We start from the raw sequence: 26,505 nt of genomic DNA, 5'->3' as shown, positions 1-26,505 counted from the left end.
ATGGGAAGCACATGGCCCAAGTTCTCATTCCAAGCCTGTAAACCTTTCCAGATGTTCTGTAATCTGCTGAAAAACAGTGACTCAGCAGAACTGCAATCACTCAGACTACTACAAAATTTCCATTCAATGAGGCCAGCTCACAATTCTTACTCACTAAGACTGGGCTGCCAGTCACTGAGGCTCATACAGTGTCCACTCATTGAGACTCACTCACTTAAAGACTGAGAAATTGTTCTCTTTTTCTGACACCTAGTTGTCACTTACACTGACTCTCTAAGATCTGGCTCTCACTCATGGACACTGATCATAGAGGATGCTCACTGGCTCTAACTGCCGCTCATCAATATTGACAATAATGGACACTCACTGAAGCTTGTTACTCGTGACGTGAGATTAAGCCTATTGCTCACGCTCTGAAAAAAGACGTTCAGTCACCGTGACTGAATCACAGCACTAAGTCACAGTGGCCTGACAGACCTGTCAGTCAATGCCTGAGATGAAAGCACATCTCTCACTCTCTGATAATTACTTGTCTCACTCACTAGCTAACCTGACACTCATTGCCTGAGACTGATACTAATAACTCACCTAAACGTAAACTTGAGTGCCACTGAATGTCCCTGCTACAAAGTGGTCACTCACTTATAGTTGACTCTCACTCCTTGGTGAAGATTCACTATGCTTACTCACTGAGACCTGTCTCTCTCCGCCTGAGACTGATCCATATAGCTCACTTACTGAGACTTTACTATTGCAGGCTGAACAGAGTGCTCACTAATGATGCGAGTCAAAAGATTTTTGTTCCCCTTGACCTGACGCCATGGAGCAAGCCTATGGACCCAGAGAGTAGGGAAAAGGGGTCTCACCACTACTCTTGGGGGCACAGTTCATAACGATGGGCTATTATGAAGATCAGTCTTGTCAAAGACTATGCAGCAAAGAACTAGGTACCTGGGAGCCCAAGTAAGTTCTGTGAAAAATACAAAATTATATATATATCAATGCCTATATGAATTAAAATCACTGTTTTTAATTCACTGTGGGTATATATAGGAACAACACTGTCGATTACCTCCCAACTTGCATAGTAACAAGCCACATTAAGAGCACTGAAGATCAATATACAAGGATGTAGAAACATTATTTTAATATATTTTTGATGGTACAAAACAAAAATTAAGGATGCTTATAGCAGGATAGGATGTGAATAATAATGTATACTGGTTCACAGCTTTCTAAGTAAGCCTTGATTTGATTTTGTTTCTCACGGTGTTGTGGTGGTCCAATAACACATTATGTAGAAATTATAGTTTTCAATATTGAAAAAGCAATTTTTGTTAACAATATAATGAATTACTTGAATCTAGTTTTAAACCATAAAGAAGTATATAAAGGGTTAATAAATTTAGATTCAAAAGTTTTCAAAATATTATATTATAGGGGATGCATTATGAAGAATGACATACAAATGGATGTAAATAGAAAGTCATGGAGAATAAGTTGATGTTTAAAACTACATGTCCCACAATGCAATACCCTAGATAACTGGTTTGGATCTATATAAGTGTGGTGAAGTACGACAACGTTTAGCTGTGACCAAGACCTGTTTAGGTTGAAACGCGATCAAAACCTGTTTAGGTTGAAACGCGTTGGGTAGTGGAAGCACTGATTTATGGAATAAGAATTAAAGGCTGAGATAAGAACTTCCTGGAGTGCGATGACTAATTTTGTTGAAGTAATATATATATATATACATATATATATATATATATACACACACACACAACCCAGTGGCTGGCGCCACTGGGTAGTTATAGTTAGGATCGTGTTTCCATAGGAAATGCATTTCTTGTGTTGCAAATAACTTTGGCGCTGTTTGACAAATCTCCCCAAAACTATCCAAAAAGTGCTACTTTTTGACTTGTTTGCACATGGAACATTTTTGGGGGATCCTTGAAGCGGGGGACGAGAAAAAAAGGGGGGTCCCAAAGATGCATTTTCCTTATTCATTTTCTCATTGGAACTTTAAACACAGCTACAGTCTAGACCGCTTAACAGGTTTACACCAAATTTGGCAGAAAGCTAGATCTTCGTCCAGAAACAGTGCCTTTCATGTTTTGGTGTAATTCCGTTCAGTAGTTTAATTAATGCTAAAAAAATCTGTACATCTAGGGACGCAAATTCTCCACGGATCCCAACAAATCTCAAGCTGAGATCTGATTGACTGTCACCACTGCAACCAAGAAGTGGCGGTAGCCATCTTAGGACTCGGGATTCAGTCTTGAGTCCTAAATAAAATAAAATTAAAAAAAGGCACAAAAGGGAAGGGTAGGGATACCCTGATCCCCTACGCCTGGTGGTGGGGAGCTCTGCCTGAGGCCAATTTTTTTTTCTTTAATTTTGCTGCAAATTTGTAGTGAATCCACAAATCTGCAGCAACATTTACAAAACAAAAGTAAATCTAAAGTGCTCTAAGGTAAGTATAACTCCCACCCTCAACATGACCTGCTAATTACTCCAAGTATTAAATCACTTATAACATCTATTACCTCCTTGATAATATCACTGAGGTATTTGCAGTCAAATTAATGATTAGAAAACTAAGCCTGGCAGGGGATGCGAGTATAGACACCTTAGAGCATGAGTTATAGTTACTTGAGATAACTATAACTATACTTGGTGAACTTCTGTGGTTTTTACTGTTTAAAATGTTACATTGTTAGTGAACATTTCACCTAACGATAATGTTACTTTAACCTTTGTTTTTTTCAGTATTTAATATATATATATATATATTTATATATATGTATATATACATATACATATATATATATATATATTTACTTACTGAAAAAACAAAGGTTACAGGGACTTTATAGTTAGGCTCACATTTCACACGTACATAGCCAGTGAAATTCAGAAGTTATAGTTACCTCAGCTAACTATAACTTGCGCCCCCATAATGCACTGCTTATGACCTCACATATTACATCACTAATGACATGGTCACTGACATCACTGATGACATCTCAAATGACATCTCAAATGACACCACTGATGACATTATCCAGTAAGTGTAAGTGGTTGTATAGATGTGTGAGTGGGAATGTGATTGGCTGAACAGGTGACTGGGTGCATGTTTGCTTGAATGGGTGAGTGACGGAGTGTGTTTGTGACTGTATCAGTGAGTGAGTGGGTGAGTCGGTGCCTGTACGGGTGAGTCAGTGGACGTATCACTAGGTTTTTGCATAAGTGTGTGGATGTGTCCGTGACTTTATGGGAGAGTGAATCGATGTGTGAGTAGCTATATCGGTTACTCACTGGGTGTGTCAGTGTGCGCATTGGTGAATGAGTGGGTGTATGAGTTGCTGCATGGTTGGGTGAGTGGGTGTGTGAGTGGTTGTATAGATGAGTTAGTGGATGTGTTAGTGACTGTATTAGTGAGTGAGTGGGTGAGTCAGTGTCTGGGGTTGAGTCCCAAGATGGCTGCCAACACTTCTTGCTTGAAGTCATGGCAGCCAATCAGACATGACCACAGGGACAGTCGGATCCATGGAGAATCCGCGTCTCTATATATCTATATTTCTTAAACTCTAATTTCTCCAAAACTTCTGAATGGTTTTACACCAAATCACAAAAAGTGGGCTTTTGGGACCAAGATCTAGCTTTCTGCCAAATGTGATGTAACATGATGTAATTCCGTTCAGCTGTACGGGCTGTAGTCATGTTCAAAATTTTGAAAAATCCCATTGACATAGAATGGGGAAAAAGTGTTTTGGGACCCCTCCTTTTCTCATCCCCAGTTTGACAGATCACCTTGAAACTTTCTAGAAAGCAGCCTACCTGACCAAAGTATAAGTCTTGAAATTTTCGGGAAGATTTATCAAGCGGCGCCAAAGTTGTTGGCAAAACAAAAAACACTCTATCTAATCTATGGTAAAAAAAAGTCCTAGCTATAACTACAATAACTACCTAGTGGGAACTGCCACTAGGTAATATATATATATAATATATATCATTGCCACTACATTATATATATAACTATATATATAGTTTTTTTTTTCTATTCTAAGTAGCAGTTGCTACTGGGTAGGTATAGTTAGGATGGTGTTTCTGTAGGAAATTCATTTTTTTTAGCTTGCTTATATCTTGGGTGCCATTTGAAGAATCTTCACTGAACTGCCCCAAAACTACATTTTCACCTCAGCTCCTTACTGGAAATTTTTGGTGTGATCCGTCAAGTGAGGGTGGAGAAAAAGGAGGGGTCCAAAAATGCATTTTTACTATTTCATTTTTCCAAGGCTGCATGTTACTAAAAAGCCAGGGGTGTGAATTGTAATACACTATCTACTTGCCCATGTGACAGGTTGCTTTATAAATCTACTTGCCTACTGAAACAATCTACTTTTTCCTTTGGTGCCATATATTGTGGCAACAAATTATGACAGCAATTTCATTATATAAGAGTTATGATAATAGTCTCTCTGATTATGCCAGTGATAATACTATAGGGGGGCTATTACCTCAGCTTCAGATAGTTCCCTTGTCTGTAAACTGGCAGCCAAAGCGTTGTGCTGCAGGGGGTTGCATTTGAATACATACTAGTACGCTCCTCTTTATTTGACGAGTTCTTCTTTTATGTTTTTCAACTTTCTTCCCTATAGAAACCCGGTGTCTATAGTACACGTCACTTGGCCTCCCGCTTGATGTTTCCTCCAAAAAATTCCCCTGTTGTTTGCAGGAAGAAAAAGCAACCTGCAGGGGGATCGTGTTGCGCCATAAGCATACTTTCCCCAAGTAAAAAATAAACAAGCCTACTTGTGCCAAGGACAAAATAAACATGAAAACATGTTATCCTTGACCCCAAACAATAGTTCCTGGGAGTCGGACCATAGGAATTCCACACCTGAAAGATGAGGTAGGCATGTGGCAACCTATCCTGAGCCTCAATGGGCACTAGGGACCCCATCCCCTGGGACTGAACTCAACTTTAAAGGGAGGGGTGCCATGTGGCCCCCTCCCTGAGCCTGTAAAGATGCTGGGGACCCCACCCCTGGAGTCAACTCAATTACTATGTCTCAGGCTGGGAAACACATATTGTCCCCGCCTCGTGGGAGCATGCAAAGAGTTTTCCCTGCTGGGTGGGAGCAATGATGGCTTCCGTAGTAGGAGAGAAGCCAGCAGGGGACCTGGGGTTCCGCTGCAGGCCCCAGCTTGGTGAGTGCCCCTGTTGGGCACTGGGGTACGAACCTACAAAGAAGACAGGCCCAGGGGCTACAATAGGGTTGGGGAGGGGGGCCATATTTTGCCCTGGGGGATTAGGTTCCTGGGGCAATTTAAGCCTTGGGGTGGGAAGCCATATAGACCCCCTCCTCTTTCTATTGAGACTGACCCTGGGGATGGGGTCCCCAAGGCCAATTAAGGGTCGGGAGGGGACTGCACACCCTCCCCTTAATATATATGTTTGCCCAATGGAATGTTGTCCCCGGGGCCCAAAGGCCGATTTGATGCTGCTCACAGCAAAGGCTGTGCATATTTTGTGGGGTTACTAACCTGCTGCAAGTTTGGCCACAGGGCCTGGCAGTAGGCCAAGCCCTGTGGCCAACACCCCGCTGTCATAAATGATGTCATAGGGGATGTAATATGTGAGGTCGGAAGTAGTACATGGTGGCTGCGCAAATGGTGAGGTTCTGTGGTGTTTTGAGTTCAAAATGTTAATAATGTCACCGACATATTCACCTAACTATAACGTTATTTTAACCTTGGTGTTTTTTTTCAATTGATTTCTAAGGTTTAAAAAAAAAATGCATCTTTTTTATCACATCTAACTATAAAGTTATTTTAACCTTTGTTTTTTTAATTGTACACATATGTGTGTGTGAAAATATATATATATATATATATATATATATATATATATATATATATATATATATATATATATATATATGTTGTATATTTTATATGTATATGAGGTTTTACAATCCATTATTTAACAATAAAATAGACCATAACAATGCAAACCAATTATTGTAAATATTATGAAAACATTAGAAATATCAAAATATAGTAAATGCCCATAATTAATGGTAGGGCCTAAGAATAATTTCTGCCGATCTACTAAAATATAAACCTCTCAATCTCCTCATACCTCTCCTTAGATCAGGGGTGATGAGTGCACCCTTTGAACTGTCAGTGTCCAGAGTTCATGGGCAGTCTTTTCAGCTGAACGGCAAAGAGTCCCCCGGAATCGAAAAGTCCTTTGAGCGAGTCAAACTCTGTTTTTTAAATACACTGTTTGCATCTAGAAGATACAAGAACTGTCTTTGTCACCTCCCATACTGTATATCAGGCCCTCCAGGAGAAGATATGAGGTATTAGAAAAAATACTGAACAAACTGAACACTTGGCAAGGCACAGTTGTAGGCCTTCCCATAATATTGTTCACTTAATTCTGATGAATTCAGGCAATTACAAATATTCATAAGGTTAACTTAGACGTTGCACAAGCACATACAAGCAAATCAAAATCATTATGTACTAACAAATCATTCACAATATGAGTTTATGTGTACTTAAACGTTTCATGTTACACAACCAAGGAGCAGTGTGGATTACAGGTCACAGGGCATAAAAGGTAATAATTCACTACTCTTAGATCTGACTCCCGCTCTGTGTTTGATGTGCAGTGTTTACTCGCTGAGATCTGGCGCTCACTCACTGAGACACTCAGGCCCTCATTCTGATTTCAGCGGCAATTACAGCTGACAGCCGTGCTGGCGGCTGGCAAAAGACCGCCGTGGATGTGGGAAACTTACCGCCATATTACAACTCCAAAATCAAAAACTGCCAGAAATCAGCCAGGTATCCAACCCTGCCAGGCCGAATGACGGCAGAAAACAGGCGGCTCTGACACCACCACTGCCACAGAAAGAAAAATACCACCCTCCCAATTACAACTCACAAATCAGCACAGCGGTCGTTCAACAGCGGTATGCCATTGGCGGTACGGACCGCTGCAGCCATAAAATGGACTCAGCAATAACAACACCCCACATGGGACATTTTGAAAACCCCACACCTGATACAAATACACACACTTCACACACACACAACCATAAAACACACACCCACAGTACCCACAATCCCTAGCTACGCCTATCTGCTGCCACACAACTCCTGGCCAAGTGGAGACACCACAAACTGAAGACACACTTTTGCACACCCCACACGCCTCATACAACTCACAAACACACATCCCACAACAGCACCTTCAAATATCTCCACACCTGTCACTAACTGACTCCACTACACTAAACAACACCACCACATCACAGTCAATCAATCAATCAATCAAATACATTTCTTAAGTGCACTACTCACCCGGTAGGGTCTCAAGGCGCTGGGGTGAGGGGTTACTGCTCGAAGAGACGTGTTTTGAGGTGCTTTCTGAAGGTTAGGAGGTCATGGGTGTTGCGTAGGTTGGTGGGGATGGAGTTCCAGGTTTTGGCGGCGAGGTGGGAGAAGGATCAGCCGCCGGAGGTGGTGCATTGGATGCGGATCACAGCACACATCTCCCTACATAACCCACTTTTGCACCCCCTAAGAACTCCTGTTTCACTGACAGGGAGTTGCAGACCATGGTCTACGAAATAATCAGGGTGGAGCCACAGCTGTTCGGTGCACAGGTCCACCAGACATCCATAGCTAGGAAAATAGGGCTACGGCAGAGGATTGTCAACAAGGTGAATGCAGTGGGAAGCCATCCACGCACAAGGGATGACCTCAGGAAGAGGTGGAACGACCTGCGGGGGAAGGTACGTTCCATGGCATCACTACACCAGCTTGCCATCCAGAGGACTGGCAGTGGTCCTCTACCACCTCCCCCCGAGTTGACCGAGTGGGAGGAGAAGGTCTTGGCTATCCTGCATCCAGAGGGCCTCACTGGAGTCACTGGAGGACTGGACTCTGGTAAGTCACTGACCTACCCCTCCCACCACCTGCACCTGAAATGCATGTTTCCCCCTCCCCTTGTAACTACCCCAAAATACCCTATCCCATATCCATCTCTTCCCATCAACCACCCACACCCATCCCGTGCATGCCCACGCACCCCACTAACACCTACTCAAATAATGTGTACACAACCACTAGTCCCTGCATGTAACACTTGAAACACTACAAGTCCCACTATGCATCACCCATCCCACTAATAACTAAGCACTGCACCCATTCCAATGGGAGTCCTGCATGCAGATGTATGGGGATGTAAGCACAAAAAACAGGTGGCAGATGCTGACAGGGACATGAGAATGACAGGACAGAGGACATAAACAGAAGGAAACACAAGCCACTGCTAATTTGTGAAAGCATAACACATACGCAATGTCCATCATCGACAAAAAACTGACTGTCAATGCCATATCCTCTGAAGCATTTGAACACTACTGCCACCCAGCTGACACACAGGCAAACACCCTGCAGGACACACAGTAAAATGTATTTCTACTTCACAGGTACTACTGCTCATGGCAGCCGCCAGGAGGCCAGGAGGTGACAGGAAGTGCCAGTCCCCCAGGAGAGGAAGGCCCCAGTGATGACAATCCAGCGGGATGTCTGGATCTGGATGACCACCCTGGCACATCTAGAACCTCTGGTAAGTCACCCTTCAGAAGCCCCTCCCAGCCCACCAGACAGACCCCCCCACCACCTACAGCTGTATCCTAACACCCCCAAACCAGTGTCCCGAGTCAGCTACTGTGTGCACACCTGAACAGGGACAAGTGTCACCACCCATCACCAGGCAAGACGATGAAGGTCCTGGCGCAAGTGGGAGTGGGCACACTGTGACGGGGTCACAGGCACAGGGGGCCACGCCTAGTGGGAGAGCATCTGTGGGCCGGGGTGGGGGTTGGCAAACCAGGGAGGCGACTGGCGTTGAACCATTTCCCAAGTCCAGGCAGCATACCAACACTCCCAGGACAGGATGGGCCAGATCCTGCCCACTTTGTAGGAGATTCAGAGGCTGCAGAGTGAACACCATCAGGAGGACATGGAGTAATGGCAGGCCCACAATGCCACCATAGCCTCCATCAAAAGGGTGCTGTAGGACATGACAGCAGTCCTGCGTGAGATCTCCACCCACATGCAGGCCCCTTCCACAAGCCACGAGACACCCGAGCCCTCCATATCTGCTGCTGATTGTGGGCTGGTGGCCCTGCCAAGGGACTCACAGGACACCCAGGACCCCTTCCTCTGTAGCCCACGAACCCCCTTGCAAACGTGGCCAGTGAGCCAGACATCCCTCAGAGACTGTAGCCAAGACCAAACCCACTGCCAGGCAGTGATCCTCTCCTGAACTGTCTTCCTTGTGTGCCACTGACACACCTTGTTGAATTTCTACTGTCATTACTCCATTTTCCAATGGCCTCCTGGACTCTGAACCTGTGCTACCAACAGCTGTGAACACCGAACTGACTGTTTTGTCCACCATCTATCCACTCCCTTACATTTCCCCATCCCTTATTTTGATTCACTTAATAAACACTGTACATTCACACCCAATGTAGTTGTGCTTTATTCACTGTGCATGCATGTGATGAACAACTTTATCATTGTAAAATGTTGAAACAGTACCTGACTAGCCTGATAGTTTGCAGGTATGTTACATTCGAAATCTGTGAAATGGGTTTCTAACACTTTCACCAGGAATGTCCAAATCCTCCATGTACAAGCAATGGCAAAGGGAATCCCACCACAGAAAGACCTGTCAGGAACAGAGATGTAGCACACATTTAGGTACAGTTTCTTTCATGACACATGTACCTGCTTTGTGTCCAAAGATTTACATCATTGCCAGAGTACTGTCACTTCTTGACTGACCAGTATTACCATATGTTAGCTGCACTACACACCAGTAAGTAACTCCACAAATGCAGCTTTGCACATTAGTACAACTGTAGGGCCATCTACATCAGCTGAGGTTACCTCCACCCACATTGTGAGGGACAATAGGTTGGTGTGCAAGTACTGAGGAGATGTTGAGTGACAAATACTGACAGCAAAACTGGCCCACATCCTCTATCCTTGCAGCATGTCCAAACAGTCCATACATGTGAAGGCAGAAAACACATTCAGAAAAACATAACTTATGTGTGTGAACTACCTTTGGGAGTCCTCAAACACATGTAGTAAGGGGTACGTTACAGTACACACATTGCACTACACACACACTGCTGTGTCTCCAGCACTGGTTGTACCTCCAGCACTGGTTGTACAATCTGTCAATTGTACACAAATCTACGTAGGCAATGTTGTAGGATACAGTAGACAAAATGTACCTTCAACTCATTGGAAGTACAGCTGAATGAGCTGAGTTCTGGAGTTCACATCATCCTCCTCCTCCCCTTCTTCATCACTGTCCTCTGTCCCCTCAGCTTCCACCGGTGGATCAGATCGTTCCTCCTCTTCCAGTAGAGGTACATGCCTTCTTAGTGCCACATTGTGCAGCATACAGCAGGCCATGATGATCTAGCAAACCTTGTTTGGGAAGTAGCACAGGGATCTGCCTGACATAAGCAGGCACCGGAATCTTGCTTTCAGTAGGCTGAAGGTCCTCTCGATGACTCTTCTTGTCCTGCCATGTGCCTCATTGTAGCGACTGCCACCCCTTGTCCTGGGATACCACTCTGGTATCAGCAGCCAGGACAGGTTAGGTTAACCGGAATCACCTGGGAAGAGTGGGCACACATAGCACATATCACCATTGTGTAGAGGCTAAAGAGTAGGAAAGGCAGGTTGCTAGCTACTGCACTCTCACATCTCACTCACCCACAAGCCAGGCTCTCTCTCTTTGTAGTTGTGCCATCAGTGCTGTTCCTCAAAATGTAAGAGTCATGCACAGATTCAGGGAATTTGGATTAACATGGGAGATGTACTGGTCTGCAAGACACACCACCTGTACATTAATGGAGTGATAAGGTTTCCTGTTCCTGTACACTTGTTCATTTACCCTGGGAGGAATAAAGGGAACATGGGTGCCATCTATGGCCCCAATCACATGAGGAATGTGTGCAATGGCATAGAAATCAGATTTCACAGTGGGCAAGTCAGCAGTTTGGGGACATTTTATGTAGCTGTGGAGGTGTTTCAGCAAGGCAGTCAGGACATCCCTTAAGATGTTACTGAACATTGGCTGTGACACATCTGCTGCCAAGCCCACTGTCGCCTGAAATGACCCAGTGGCCAACAAATGTAGCACAGTACCTGCACAGTAGGGGGAATAGCATAGGAATTACGTGGAGCTGGCTGTAGATCTGGCTCCAATTGGGCACACAGTTCACATATAGTCATCTGGTCAGTCGGTAGGTCAGTAAAATGTGTAATTCGTCCATGGTTGCAAGCTAAACTAGGGTCTGTAACACCGGTGCATTCCTCAGTCACCACTTGGTTCGGTATCCAGGGAGGGCCAACACACATATGTCACCATAACAACACATTACAAGTGATGTCTACGCACACACAACTGCACTAACGTAGCCTTCCAATCATGGAAGAGTTGTTGTATACAGCATACATTGTGACAATTGACGAATGATCACAGTGGTATTCAACCTACATATGCATCCAACTAGTGCCACACATCACATATGGCATGTATAGCTGTGTATGACTGATGTACCTAACATTTACAATCTAATATGACAGCATGGACGGCATGTAGAGATTGAACTCTAACACATTTTGCACTTCAAGTGGTAGTCGCCTGTCCTACATGCAGAGGACAAATGGAAGCGACATTACTCTGCTGGCATTAGTCATCATGCATTTAGGCGGTCTGTACCGCCATGCAATTCCTCATTGGTTAACACTGGTGTCTATGGGGAACAGGGGCCAATCATGATCGCCGCCGGCGGTGACGGTGCAAACCGCCACAGTCGTCACCGCCATTTTTATTTCCCTTTGCCACTTGACTCCTGCACTCAACACAACCACAACTCCACTGTGTGTGCGGCTGTGTCCTGCATCTGGTTGCAAAGATGGTACGTGCAACAGGGGAGAAGGCCCCAGCCTTCACCCAGGATGAGCTGCCCAGGCTTGTGGACCGTGTTCTACCCCTGTATGCAAAGTTGTATGGGTGACCAGAGGAGCAGGTGAGTGGATTAACAGTGTCCTAGCAGTGAGTGCTTTGGGTGCGTGTGTGTGTGTATGTAGGACTACCAGGCGTATAGGAGTAGTGGAATTAGCCATCAATGTGAACCTGTAGGAAGATGATGGAATGTATGGTGGACTACTGTCAGTAAGACTGTACCCTATGTCAGCATGCGTTTGGTAAGACCACATAAATGTGTTTTCCTATGTGTCTCCTGTGCAGATCAGCGCCCATCATAGACACAAGCACATCTCCCCTGCCTTGAAAGCACTACACTGATTACCTGTTGCCAGAGGATCCACCTTTAAGCTGCTTTGTGTCACCCACAAAGCTATAGATGGAACAGGACTGCTTTTTACCAGAAACAAAATAACCAAATACATTCAACAAAGAAACCTCTGCTCAAGATTGGCACCCTGCCTTAGAACACCACCATACAAGTAAAAGACTGTAGGTGGTACATCCTTTTCCGTTCAAGCAGCCAAACTATGGAATTCATTACCCCCAAATATAAGCTCCACGGATAACTATCTTGTCTTCAGAAGACTACTCAAGAGTTGGCTCTTTCCTTCATAGCCATCATATTCAAACAGCAATGGACTGCTAATGCCTGTGTTGATAAATATTTTTGATCTGATGATGTGTATATTCTAGATATGTATAGTTCTTTACGAAATATGTATCACTACTATGTCATAACAATAAATTATACACATACTATTTAAACCTGTTTAACAAATGTATATTTACTCACAGTTAAATATATATATATTTATGTGTGCAGTATGTTTGTGTTTATGCATGTGTGTGTGTACATATGTGTGTGTATATACATATATATGTGTATGTTATTCTATGTTTAACGTGTTCATAGGTCATTGCATAGCTCCTAGATAAGTTGTTATATTAGATACTTATGAATCCCTGCTCTCGTATATATATCACACCGATCAAATGTTTTATTCTCATAAGCATTTCGCTATTCAAAAATTGAGGAAAGATAAATAAATGTTAGAAAAGTACACTTACTAATTAACTTCAAATATTACAAATCTTGAAAGTCTGTGTTAATACAACACTTTTCTTCTCATTATTATTATACCCATTATTATATTCCTTGAACATATATTCCCTTACTATGTACTTACTTATCTTTTTATGTATTACTCTAGTCCTACGGTACTAGAGAACAATTAAATAAAAATAAAGTAAAATCTATAAATAACATTCAAATTATAAATAAGTAAATTAAAGTTAAAAAAATTATAATGAATAAATAAATAACAATAAAAATAATGATTAAAAAAGTGTATATATAAGTATATATATATATATATATATATATATATATATATATATATATATATATATATATATAAAATTATAAATAAATACAAATAATATAAATTTACTCTCTTGTAAGTCTTACTTTGTCTACCCATCACCCTAAGTCATGACTCTATCAATCTATCCTCCATCCCCACTCTGACTCATCCCAAACCCATTCTACTAATTTCATCTCCAAAATAACCCTTCCTAAACTCTTGCCTCCTCTTCCACATCTAGCTCACCCCAACCCTCAGTTTACTACCACGATCTCCCAAACAAACCTACTAAATTCTCCCTCATTTATCTCACCTTTGATTCATCCAAAACCCCTCCTGCTACTATGATCGCCCTAACCCTTTCCACAGATTCTTCCCTCCTCCATCTCTCCTTTACTCATCCCAAGCCTCATCCTATTACTATAAACTCCCAATTAACAGTTCTGGATTCTTCCCTCATCTCCCCCTTCATTACTCTAGTCAATCCAACTAGCAAACTCACATATCCTCTGCTCAAATTAACTCATAATAATACTAATACTGTACTCATATTTCCCTATACTAATCCACCACTAATTCCTTTTGGGTTCCGGAGTAGCATGCTACTCGCTGAAAAGCGCTTCGACGCCTCGTCAGGGGTAGTAAGCGCTATATAAATACTATTACAATTACTAGCACTGCAACATCAGACTCTGATTCCTTTTCCGATGGCAGCTCCGTGGTGGTGGCGGACCCCTCTGCGGCCACCCCAGCGACATCTCTGTCCACCACCCCCCTACCAGCACCGCCCTCCCAGTAGCTCCCCACCAAGTTGCCCGTGCCAGCTCACCAGGAGGGTCGGCGTCTCCTCCGCCGCAGTCATCTCAGCCCCTGCCCCAGTCAGCCCTGCTGCCTTCAATGAGGAGGCTATTGACCTCCTGAGAACCATCTCCGTGGGACAGACAACCATCGTGAATGCCATCCAGGGGCTGGCATCCCAAATCCAGCAAACCAATGCCTACCTGGAAGCCATTTACGGTGCCTTGTCTGGCCTCGAGATCGTTTCAGGCTCTGGCCTCCTCTTTGACGTCAGCCAGTGTCCCTAGTACCTCCGTCCCCCCTCCAACTACCTGTTCCCCATCCAGTACCCCTCTCCGCTCACCCAGCCCAAGCACACAAACTAAACAGAATGTACAGAATGCACACAGAACAACACACAAGGACACACACAGGCACCACAAGTCACAACACAGCCATGCACACACTCAACAGACAGCTGCAAACACGACAACAGCCACGTCCTCCACTGTGTCTCCCACCCGTCCTCCCTTACAGTGACCTTACCACACACACCCGCAAGCGCTGCATCCTCACTCCCAGATCCTGCCCCCATTGACACAATCACCACAACAGCAGTCACCCAGACATGCACCCCAGACACCAAACCTGCACTCATCACAGCAACCATAACAGACACCTGCAGCACACACACCAGACCTGCAGACACCACCACAACATCCATCCACGCGACCTGTTCGTCCTCTCCCACACTTTCTCCCCTCTCCTCCCAAAACACATGAACGCCCCACTTAGGCACCCAACATTCATCCACCACACACAAGGAGACTGAGCACCCACCTGCATCCACATCCAGCACACTTACACGTCCTACGACCACTCCCTCTGCCTCCACTCCCACGCCTGTTTCCACAGCCACTCCACATGCTCCTAAAAAACGTTTTCTTTCCTGCATTGACCTATTCGAACCTCCTAGCCCACCCTGTCTTGTCCCTGCACATTCCAGTGGCCTCTCCAAACCCAGTCCCTCCGCTGCACAATCCTCCCTAGACCTTCCTTCCGGTTGCCATGTCCCATTCCCCTCCAAGAAGAAACTGGTGAAGAGGCCAGGACCCCCGCCACCCCCCAACCAGTCTAAACCCACTCCCCCTCCATTCAAAGCTAAGGCCAAGTCCCCCCCCACAAACCAAATCCCAAGCCCTCCCCTTCCTAACCTGAGTCCCCACCACCAACCCCTCCCTCCTCCGCCCTGAGGTGCCTGCCCCATTGATGCCCCTGCCCTGTGGAGACCATGGTCGTGTTAGGAATCAAGTTGGGGCCTTGTCGGCACTGTTGTGCCACATGGACATGGACCTATGATCTGCCCAATCGGCATCTTTGTACATAGTTGCTGTTTCCCATTTTGCTGTTCACATTAATATATCTGCCCAACCTGACAAGTTGGTGCAATTTGATTAAGTTGTCCTACGTTTGACTATGGCTGCCTCGTGTACACAGGTATGTGGATCGTTTTCCTCATGTGTACTGTGATTGTGTGGCAACATCACTTCTGTTCCCAGCTTTGCCCCTGTCTGTATTTGTGTGAGAAATTGTGTATGTGTGGTGGTGGGTTTGGGAGTTGGTGTGGATGGTGTGTGTAGGTGATTGATTGTGATGTGTGTTAAGTTGTTGCGCATGGTGTTGGTAGACTGAGTGGTACAGATGATGGCGTCATGGTATGGCACCAGTGTATGTGTGGATGTCACTTGTGGTTGTGTGCCGTATGTGTGTCTGGCATGCCTGTCTTCTACCTGATGTCTGTGTGCTGTGGTTTTATGATCAGTTTGTGTGTGGCTGGGTATGAGTGTTGTGGGGTGTTTACGTGTGGTATTGTTTGGTGTGTGAGTGTGTAATTATCCCCTTCCCTCCCTTGCGTGGTAGGCGGGGTACTCACCATTGTTGTCTTCATCGGTGCTGCAAGTCCTGAAGCTGGATTGCAAGTACTAGCATTGGGAAGATCTCAGGTTCGCGCTTCATGTCATCGGCGGCCTCCTCTGTGTCCCTACGGGGAGTGTTTCCTTATATACTGTTCCTTTCCGCCAGGATTTGGGTGGTGGTCTGCCTGCCCCGGAAATCGTGGGGGTGTGCTGAGCTGTAATACAGTGAGCAGTAAGGTCCTTTCCTCCACCCTGTAGATGGCATCCGCTGTCGGATCTGCCCACACTGGCAGTGCAGGCTGTGAACTGGGTGTGTTCCGGCCTGTCCACCTCCACGGTCGTAATACTGCGGTCTGCGCCGCCAGCCTGTTGGCAGTCGGATCGCCACCGCCTGCGTGGCAGTCTTGTCACTGCCGAACTCGTAATGAGGGCCTCAGTGTTGATGAAACCGTTGTCAGTTGCACTCACAGGGCCTAAGAGTACTTTCAAGGAAAGGGTCACTATCCTCATATTTGTAAAGTTGGAATTAGTTTTTACTCTTTGTATCATAGGTGTATCATCACTGACCAGGAGAATAGTAAAAGCCCAACTCAGGACATTACTATCCTGAAGTTCCAGATCTAGAAGAGCTGCCAAAGATGACAACCTAAGTCCTGTGTCTGTCTGTCATGGCTTATTCTGGAGCTCTTCTCTCCAGCACCCAGGTACTCCTCTGCCCTTGAACACACGCTACTGAGGGACCTCCTTGTAGCGTCCTACCCAGCCTGGCTACCCACCAATGACCACACCATACACCGAGCTGAATATTACACATCTTTATTCTTCTGCGTGAAACTGCGAACTCAGCATTCTAAACCAAGCTTTCATTGCATTCCGCTTTAGCAACTACATTACACTTCTTTCATCCTTTCGAAGTCAAAAGGGTTCGGTCATAAAACTCGCAAGACACTACACTCCTGGCGAGGGGAAGGCTACATCACAGGCTGTCTGCCCTCAGTGCAAGACATTACTCTCTAGCTGCACAATCTAGTTACTGTGGAGAGAAAAAGGTGGGATTGGAAGAACAAGCTGGGGAGGGACAAAAAGGCACATTCCTGGTCTTGAGGTGGAAGTGTCACACTTACCCCCTGTAGTGCCCGCACCTATGTTGATGGGCTATGAGCAACTCTGATCCTCTCTTAGAAAGATGAACACTCGCGCCACGAGTTGAAAGGTCCCAGAGACTCAATTCTGCTCCCGTCCAAGAGGTCGGTAACTGAACGAAAACCCTAAAGGTCACCAATGGAACTCTCAAAACCATGCCTTCTATGCATTGACAAACAGACACAAACAGAGAAGAGGCAGTGAGTAAGGGTAAAGGTAGGGTAATACGATTTGCCAATGGAACAATCCATTAATCTAGAACAGCCTCCCACTACTTCATGGTGTCTCTAAGCTGGTACCTTGGTTGCACCTCGCATGCGGCAGGACTTTGCGTTTAGGTGTGGAGTTAGACCAGGGCTGCATACCTTCTGAACTTGAAAAAATTGTTAAGTGAGACTCCACATAACTTTTATTGACCAAGTAGATATTTATTTCAACCCACAACATTCCATAAGAGACCCATAAACTGTTGTCTGTGCTGCTTAACTTCTTTCCCATCCATTCCTCGTCACCAGTGTCATCTGCGTCCCCACACCATTTGTATTGGCCTGAAGATATTTATTTTGACTCAAAGTACCCCATTTCTCCCCCAGCCTCTCAGTAACCAACCTCCCAATACACACTATCCTGTGCCATTACCTTACACACAGAGCCCAGGTTACTGACACTAACTCGCATGAGACACCATATGGACAAGACAAAACACACAACTGCATCTTGACAAACTTAGGAGGCAACTCTAATATTAGTAACAGTTAGCACCACCTCATTTACAGAAATAGAACACAAAAGCCACAGTCTGAGTAGTTCTCAGAACAGGGAGCAAAAAGTTACATTCAGGGGTGAAATTTGAGTGTAAATAAAGTCTTGTATTAGTAACAACTGAAGAGAATTAATAAGCCAGGTCTTCTGTGATTTGATAAAAAAGATCTTGGTATTTGCCTCACAGTTAGCTAGTCCTACACTCCATAGAGACAAAACAAAGGAAAGAATATGGCTTCTTTCATGCTTTGCTGTAGTAGAGGCAAAAAACCTTGACAAATGCAAATTACTCCCCTTGGGTTGTGAATGTATTTAAAGCTGTAATTCATTGCCAAACCCGCCATAAAAAAGGAGTGTGATTTTCTTTGCGTATTTCAACAAGTAAAAAAAAGAAAAAACTGCATGATACCTTGTGCTCTGCCAGAGTGTGGCGCAGGGAAAACAAAGTTCATCTACCCAGGTGAATTCAGTCATCTAAAACAGATTGTTTTGGGGGCCTAGACCACGCTTCGCTTTGTAACATGCCTTGACATGTGAAGTTATGAGTGTCATTGGGTTATCTTTTTAAACCAAAGCCCCTTGTGATGTCCTAAAAATCATGGACATTAGGCACTGTGGATGGGCACATGCCTCTAGATATCTTCTTAAATATGCACCTTTGTCCCTCTTTTGTACAGATGTCATTCCCACACTCTGTAAGAATGTACACCTTTTATCACTTTAAATTGCGCCAGGCACGGTAATGCGAAATTAAGACCCTCATTACAACATACCGTCGCCGTGGCTACCAGCCGGCCACGCATATTATGACCGTCAACGGAATTCCGCAAAAGGCTGGCTGAATACCGCCGACTGTCATGGGGGCGGACGGCAGTAAGGTGGTGCTGCTGTCAGCAGCACTGCCACACTAGCAAAACACCAACGACCATATCATGAGCAATGATACGGCCTGGCGGTGTTTTGCTGCGAGACGCTACTGCTGACAGCAGCGCCGCATCCCGTCCCCTGAAGGAGGACCTCCTGCAAGCAGGTAACTTCGGTTCTCTGACAGGAGAGGGGGTGGGGGGATATTGTGTGTGTGGGGGGGTATGTTTTGATATGCGTGCATGTGGTGTGAGTTGCATTGAATGAGTGCGAGAATGACTGAATGTAAGTGTACGTGTATGTTGTGTGTAGTGAATGCATGTGTGCGCCAAAGTATGTTGGTGTGTTTTGCGGTGTTTGGCAATGTATGTGTGCATGCGTGGGTGGATGTGGGTGTGAATGCGTGTATATGCGTGCGCGTGTGAGTGTGTAAATGTGCGGGGCAGGAGGGGGAGGGCGAGGGTGGTGGAGGTCTCCGGGGAGGTTGAGGGGGGGGACCCCTATCAGTGCCAGGGAAGGAATTCCCTGGCACTGATAGTGCCTACCGCCATGGTTTTCGTGGCAGTACGCTTGCCACGAAAACCATGGCAGTAGGCGGGGTCATAATCCCGAGGGTGGGATTGTAACTGCTGCCTGGCTGGAGACTGAAGTCTCCAGCCCAGCGGCCGTTACCACCCTGGCGGTCGGTGTGTTAAAGTGGTTGTCTGTGTTGGCGGTTACCGCCGTGGTCATAATCCCATTTGTTTTCACTGCCGGCCTGTTGGTGGTATTAACACCGCTTTATCACCGACTGCCAAGGTCATAATGACCCCCTAAGTCTTAACCTTAATTTGATTTCAATACCTCTTGTCATACTTTCAAAAAGTTGGTGTCTACACGTTTGATAATGCGCACTGTTAAACAGAAATCAAAACCACTTTTGTGGCGTGCTTTATTTGCACTTAAACATTAATAATATAAATATTGCATGCTGATGCAAAAAAAATCACATTATTCATTTACTAACTTTTTGATTTTTATGAATACCTTTCTGGAGTCTCTTGGCTGCTGATGCCAGCATTTCCTCCTGGTCCAGTTTCTCTGGGCAGAAATATATGGGATTATAATAATAAAACATGTATAAACTCCCAAGTTATATTTCGAACCTGCTGCTTATTGCCACTAGTTTCTTATGGTTTTTCCAGTAGCACGTCTTATTGCCATAACAGGAACTTAGCTCTACTTCTAAATCAAGTAAGGAGGCCTGGGCGCGCGCAGCACCCCTGCTGGTGAGGTGGTAGGTGCCGAATAGCTTTGAAAAGGCCTGCACGTCTTTACCCTGGCTGATAGGAACTAGGCAGGGTCGCCATCTTGAAACTGTACATATTCAGTCACTATCAAATTAAGCAGGGTAAAAATTCCTGTAGATATAGGTGTGTTTCCCCCAAAATGTTTTAATATGCCAAATATATTTAAATATATACAGGGCGGAGTATTATTTGTGAATAATTATGTCAGATAGCTATGCAAATAATTTCACGCTTTCACTGCTGCTTTTGTAAAAGAAATCAAAGTCTATTATCTATTTTGGAAAAATTAATTTATTTGCTGGTTTTTTAAAGCTGTCGGGGTTTTCTTTACTTTTCCTTGGTACATTAAATACAAATAGAACGTGCACATTGACACTTTAAAATGGCCGCATGAGTCAATCTCCTGCTATCCTGTGGTACTCTCCGCGGTACAGTAACCTTCTTTTGTTTCCAGTGGGTACATGTTTGAGTAGCAAAGGATGGCGCTTCCTCTTTGCTTGTAGGCTGGTAGAGTCATTATCTGCCCACCCAAGCAGTGTCACCCCCAGCACTGCAGCCGCTGCCGGGGTAGCACCAGGATGTGGTACCAGGTACAAAAGAGAAACTGGACCTTAAGGTTTTGTATTTGTATTTATTTGCAAGGAAACCTTTCAAACAGAAACCATGCTTAGTATCTTGGGGGTTCATAAGAATGTAGGGGGTGGACTGCTGGCACATGAAGTGGTGCAGATAATTAGCCAACCTCTCAAACTTTTGAGCCTCCAGGTCAGGTGAGATAGAGATAAGCCATTGTTGGAGGGTGAGGAAGGCTTTCTGGGTGGGTGCACCCATTGACGTCTAGGGGAAACAATTTGCTTGTTTGGAGGGTAGAGGCGAATCCAACGAGGGTGACACCCCCAAATAAGGGTAATTTGAGAGGTATGTATTTATGAGAAATAGGACTAAAGAATGACTTGAAAATCCTCATTACATGTGTTGCAAGTTCATGTAAGACATCTATGCACATACACAATTGTACACTACTTGATAAAGTCTACAGCAGGGAGTCGATGAGACTTAGGAGTCATAACCGAGGAAAGTCTCTTACGCAGTTTCCTAGATTTGCTTTTGAGAGGCATTACTGTACACATGTGGTAGTCATTCAAAGGACCTGACATTGAACTAGGCACAAGGTCTTTTGGGCACAGATAAGTGAGTAAAGTTAGTGGAATATAGTGTTTGTACTAGGATATAATGGTGAATATGCTGGAAAAAAAAGATAATGGAGTAATTTGTTTAGCAACCAGAATGTGGAGAGGTTCGGTAATAAGTACCACAGCAGTTTAGTCTGACTCCTGAAATAAAGTACTTCATTCACTAGTTTTGAGCAACTTTTATAAGTGCCGTTGGAAATTTTGGAAGAGTCTGCATACCTTCGCCTTACATGCAGCATTTTGGAACACCAAAGAGATTTTGAGAGAGGAAGGTGGGACACTGCCTTTGTCAATTTGCTTTTAGTAGGATGAGGCATGTAGTTTAAAAGATGGGAAGCTGCAAAAAGATGAAAAATATCACCATTTGTATTCAAGTATCAAGGGGTCTTCCCCCAAAATAAGGATAGTTGATGTGTACGTTTTGTGTGTCCATTGTGTATTTCTGGTAATTTAGTGCTGACATCATGGGTGTAACAGGAGCAATGCAGACAAAAGGGATCCTCCAAAAAGGGTCTGTTTTAGGTTTAATCCTCATCTGCCATTGCAGCAAAGTGCAGCGTTCCCCTTAACTCCCTTTTTGGTGGGCACTTTGTAAGTGGAAGTAAGTGTACAGCTTTTCTAGAAGATTGTGACTCTGCATCTGCCGTATGGAACTAGCTTCTCAAAGAAATACCACGAAAACCATTAAAAAATGTATGAATTACACATGCAATTTACTGTGGCTCCTTAATGTTTAAGGAAAGCTAGCACGACCCCTTCCAGTGGTCTTCGTCCTAGGTCTAACCTGTCTTTTCCAGACACGATTCTTGAGAGGAGAGATACGGCTCAACTGTACCCTATCTAGAAAGCAGTAAAGTAACTATTTTCTGTATCAGACCCATTAAGATTTTCTTATCACTTTCAAGTACATCAGTAGTTGTAAAGACCATCTTAGTTTGACTGATGCTGGGAACCTGATTACAGTAGTGTTGAGAAACTAGTTGTTTAGAACTTTTTCACTGCCCAAAGGTCCTGGAAAGTCATCAGGACTTTGTGAAACGGCAGAGGCCTGTACTATTTGTAATTAGGAGCTATCAGATCGTCTTATTTAAAATTGTCTAGTCAAATGCTTTTCTACGGCATGCCACAGGGATTTGCACTTTCCTCCTCTTAGCATAATATATTATTTGAGATAATGGGGCACTGATAGGGCACCAGGATACCACTGTGGCACCCACAAATGCCTTGAATACTTACCAGTTTTCTTCATACACTGAACATACTTTTCCTTGTAGTGTGGTTAGTTTTACGTATTCATTGCGCTTTAGCTTCAGGCTTTAGGTCTTTGTGCACTTTGCCCTGAATATATTTTATTCATTTGCTGACAGCTTAGAGCCTCTGTGCACTTTGCTCTATATGCTTTTTATTAGGCTTCGTACTGTTATTTTTCAAATAGCCAGTTCTACGGTGTTGTTTTTTATTCATATCACACTGTTTTGCCTACTTCAGCACTGGAGTTCTCCATAACATATTTACTCTGTGCTTCAGTCAAGGATACAGTCTGGTACATTGCCGATAGACGTGGTAGGAGTTTAGACTTGCATTCCTGCGTAGGGACATTTTGTGATCACGATGACATGTTAGTTATAAAATCACTTCCTTGTCCCAATACACGCAAGAGGGAGATTCCGACCAGGGAACCACAACTAGACGCTGACTGCCTCGTTGCAGATGCTGAACCAAGATCACAGGTCTTTGCTCAGGTATGAGGGCTGATGTCTCCACAGTGATTCTAATAGGCAAGCTAGAAGCTTAACATGCTGTGCTCTAAATAGAACAAGCAGAGGGAGAGTAGAAACTGTTAGACAATATGATAGCTTTGTTCTTATGTTTTACTCTCCTGGTGACTATTTCAATCCTACTGTGTTGTATCGTTCTGGTTATTGCGGCTCACGCCTTAATATCTAAAATACAGTTGTTTTATTAAAACATTATATAAAACTTATACTGTCTTTGTCATTTGTATATGAGATCATATTGGAAATAAGAGAGTTGGTTTGGATCTGAGTAACCACGACTTCCCTGAGAAGTTCCAAAGATGTCATGCGCTCGGCTGCCAAATCATTCCTTCCACATGGGAGAAATGAGGCACTGCTAGTTAGCCGGAGCAAAAACCGGATTTAGGGTGACAGAGTTCTTTACACGTGGGTCAGACTCAGTCCCCCACACCGTTATAGATCCTGCTACCTAGAAATCCAGTAGTCTCATTTAGAATAAGGAGAGCCCACGCGACATGGCGCCGCCAACGTTTGGTCTGGCTCTAATGTTTAGGTCCGACTGACTCTCGTGGTCTCATATATATTTTGACTCCTCGGTTCCGTATACGGAGACGTCCGTGGGGCTGAGGGTTTCCGCCGCCACGGCATAGGTGCTTCCTATTGCTTAGTGGTTGGTTGTTCAAGCTTGAACTTTGAAAGGAAAAACCCCGATATTGGTGTGCCTTCTCTGACCTGAAGCTATTTTTTATAAAATGGCGAATCCTAATGTAGTGAATATAGCAATTAATATGCGTCACCCGCTCACAGGACATCTATTGACACATGGACTGACAGTCCAGGGGGGTCCAGTCACTTTTGTGGTGGACGCCCATGCAGCCTATATAACGGAACTTTTTTATTCTTGGGTCGGATTTCCAGCAGTGGATGGGGGAACAAATACTTTTCACGAATACACTGTTGCGAATGTCCCTGGACAATACAGGGCTTACGCTTATTTAGAAATACCTCTATCTTATCAAGAACACCATAATTGGCTTGATGGCGCCCTCCCACACACAGTAGCACAAGTTAGGTTAGGTCCACTGAGTAATGATGGTCCTACCTGGCCTTTATTGGCTACATATACACCACATCCTGCGGTTGCTCAATTGGCAGTGTTTGAAGTTCGTCGTTTATATACAGAATTAACGGCTACATATAGACGATTAGTTCAGTTTGTAATGCAGACACTAAATACGAATGCAGCGCGTGCTGCTCCAGCGCACCCACAGGCAGTGGTTCCGGGTATTAATCCGGCCACTGTACACTCAGTTATGGGTAAGGTACCGGCTAAACGAGAGGAGACTCCATTTTGGCTGGCGCAAAAAATTAACACGCTGGAGGCAGTATTTCCCCATACGGGACCTCAGGATAAACATAGGATTTTGACGATGTGTTTGCCGTACGGGATGGTTCCTCCGGTGGACCTTTGTAATACCTGGGGCACGGTGTTTGCCGCGCTCTACACTACGCACACGGTACACCGACATTAGCTAATTTACCGGACGTGCTTAAACAGATTCAGGATGAATATGGGGCTGTCCCTGCCTTAGATTTGGGCATGCAGTTGCTGGGCAATTTTGCCACAGTTTCTTCTATTATTTTGAGTAATATCAAAGGAGAGGCAGTAGCACTAGCAGTGCGAATGCGTCTTCGGGATGTTCCGCTGCTTAATCAGGAGCGGGAGCTTCCGATAATAATTGCGGAAACATATTCTAGTATTGGTCGTGATAGCCTGGGGGCTAGACCACAAAAACCCCAGTTACAGGGTAAAAATAATAAGGACAATGCTAAACAGCAACAACCTGAGGGTTCGAAAAAGCGCTGGGATAAGAAACAGCAAAAACCTAAGAAAGATGGTGGGCAGTCTCCGCAACCGGAGACCCCACAGAATAAGTATAATCTCAGGAATAGGGATGCTTTGAAGACGCCTGATAGATATCAATATACTGATACGCGCCAATCTCGTTCCTTTCAGGACTCCTCGGAGAAGAGAAGTGAGAGAGGTGGGCGGTCAGAGCGGAGGACGGAGTACGTGAAACCGAGACAGGATTCACAACGCTCAGCGGAGGTTTCTATTAAACAGGAAGAGAAACCGCTGCAATAAAAACAGCAATTTAAAAAGAAGAAAGTGGCAGCAGTCTCAGTCAGACATGCTGAGTCTAGAAATCCAATAGTCTCATTTAGAATAAGGAGAGCCCACGCAACATCCTCTTCCCAGTCCTATGATTTCAGGTTGCTCAACTCTGAAGATAGAAGCCTAAAAGCTATATCTAGTAAGCTAGAATATTTGCTCTGCCCCACCCGAGGAAGGATATGAAACAGTACTTTCCAAAACACTTCCCGAAACATTAAGCATAATGCAATACAGCCGTACCGCTGCCCCCACTACATGGTAGAGAGGAAAGTAGGCCTCTGATGATGAAGACTATACTCAGTATAATGAGGATTACTTGTAAGTAAATGAAGCATTATTGTTTGTAACACTTTCTCTCCCCAGTCCTAATATTTGAGGACATAACAAGAAAAATAAGTATTGAAGAACAAGACAGAAAATCATTTAATACTGCACCCCTAATTTACCTGTGAAAGAAAAATTGTATTTATACATTCACAGATCTCTAAAATGCAGAATGAAAAATAGAATCAGTATTCAGCATCTGAAGTCTGTAGTGCTTAACAAACTTCTGGAGAAAATCTAGTGGCTGCCTGACAAACATGAAATGTTGTCACCACCAATGAGGCAGCCGGACCTCTGAGTGAATGGTCCAAAATATAGGAATAGAGAAGAACACCAGACAAATCATAAAAAATTCAATTTGAACATATTTTCTCTCCGAACCAAATATCACAAATGAGAGCCTGATGGAGGAAATTCAAAAGTTCTAATCTAAGGAGAGTAGGAAAATCTCCTTAGGTGAAGAAGATGTAGGTTACAACTAAGGCATAAAAAGTAGAGCAATGATTTCCCCTATTCTCCTAGCCACCAGAAAAGCTACCTTTGCAGAAAGGATCCTAAATTGGCTTTGTCTAACGGCTTAAATGGAGTTAATTGTAAAGATCCTGGGGCTAATAGAAAAATCCAAGAAGGAACTAAGGCCCATACTTCAGATCTCTGAAAGAAAAAAAATAGGAGGTGTGAGACTAGGAAAAAAATAGGACCCTAATAAGCACAAAGAGGGCAGAACGTCTGGAAAACTGTCATATGAGCTTAGAAACAGAAAAGATACCATCTGAGGTTAGAGACTGAAAGGCAATAAAGCTATTGCAAAAAATATTGAAAATCTAA

At 44.2% G+C, this 26,505-nt stretch overlaps 1 protein-coding gene across 2 annotated transcripts in view; it reads left to right on the top strand.

The window, feature by feature from the left end:
• Window positions 1–26,505, top strand: part of HGD (homogentisate 1,2-dioxygenase) — a 161,560-nt gene that overhangs the window by 57,149 nt on the left and 77,906 nt on the right. Inside the window, exon 1 of one of the 2 annotated variants that reach the window (XM_069202701.1) lies at window positions 20,736–20,817. The exons of the other annotated variant lie outside the window; for it this stretch is intronic. Coding sequence (XP_069058802.1) covers window positions 20,806–20,817 — 12 coding nt within the window. The 5' untranslated portion in view covers window positions 20,736–20,805. Of the gene's footprint in view, window positions 1–20,735; window positions 20,818–26,505 lie in introns of those variants that run through there. 2 annotated transcript variants of the gene reach the window in all.

The sequence above is a fragment of the Pleurodeles waltl genome, chromosome 8 (genome assembly GCF_031143425.1).
Source record: "Pleurodeles waltl isolate 20211129_DDA chromosome 8, aPleWal1.hap1.20221129, whole genome shotgun sequence".
Lineage (NCBI taxonomy): Eukaryota > Metazoa > Chordata > Amphibia > Caudata > Salamandridae > Pleurodeles > Pleurodeles waltl.
Note: the sequence above shows the minus strand (reverse complement) of the source record. Positions and strands in the feature narration are given on the sequence as shown.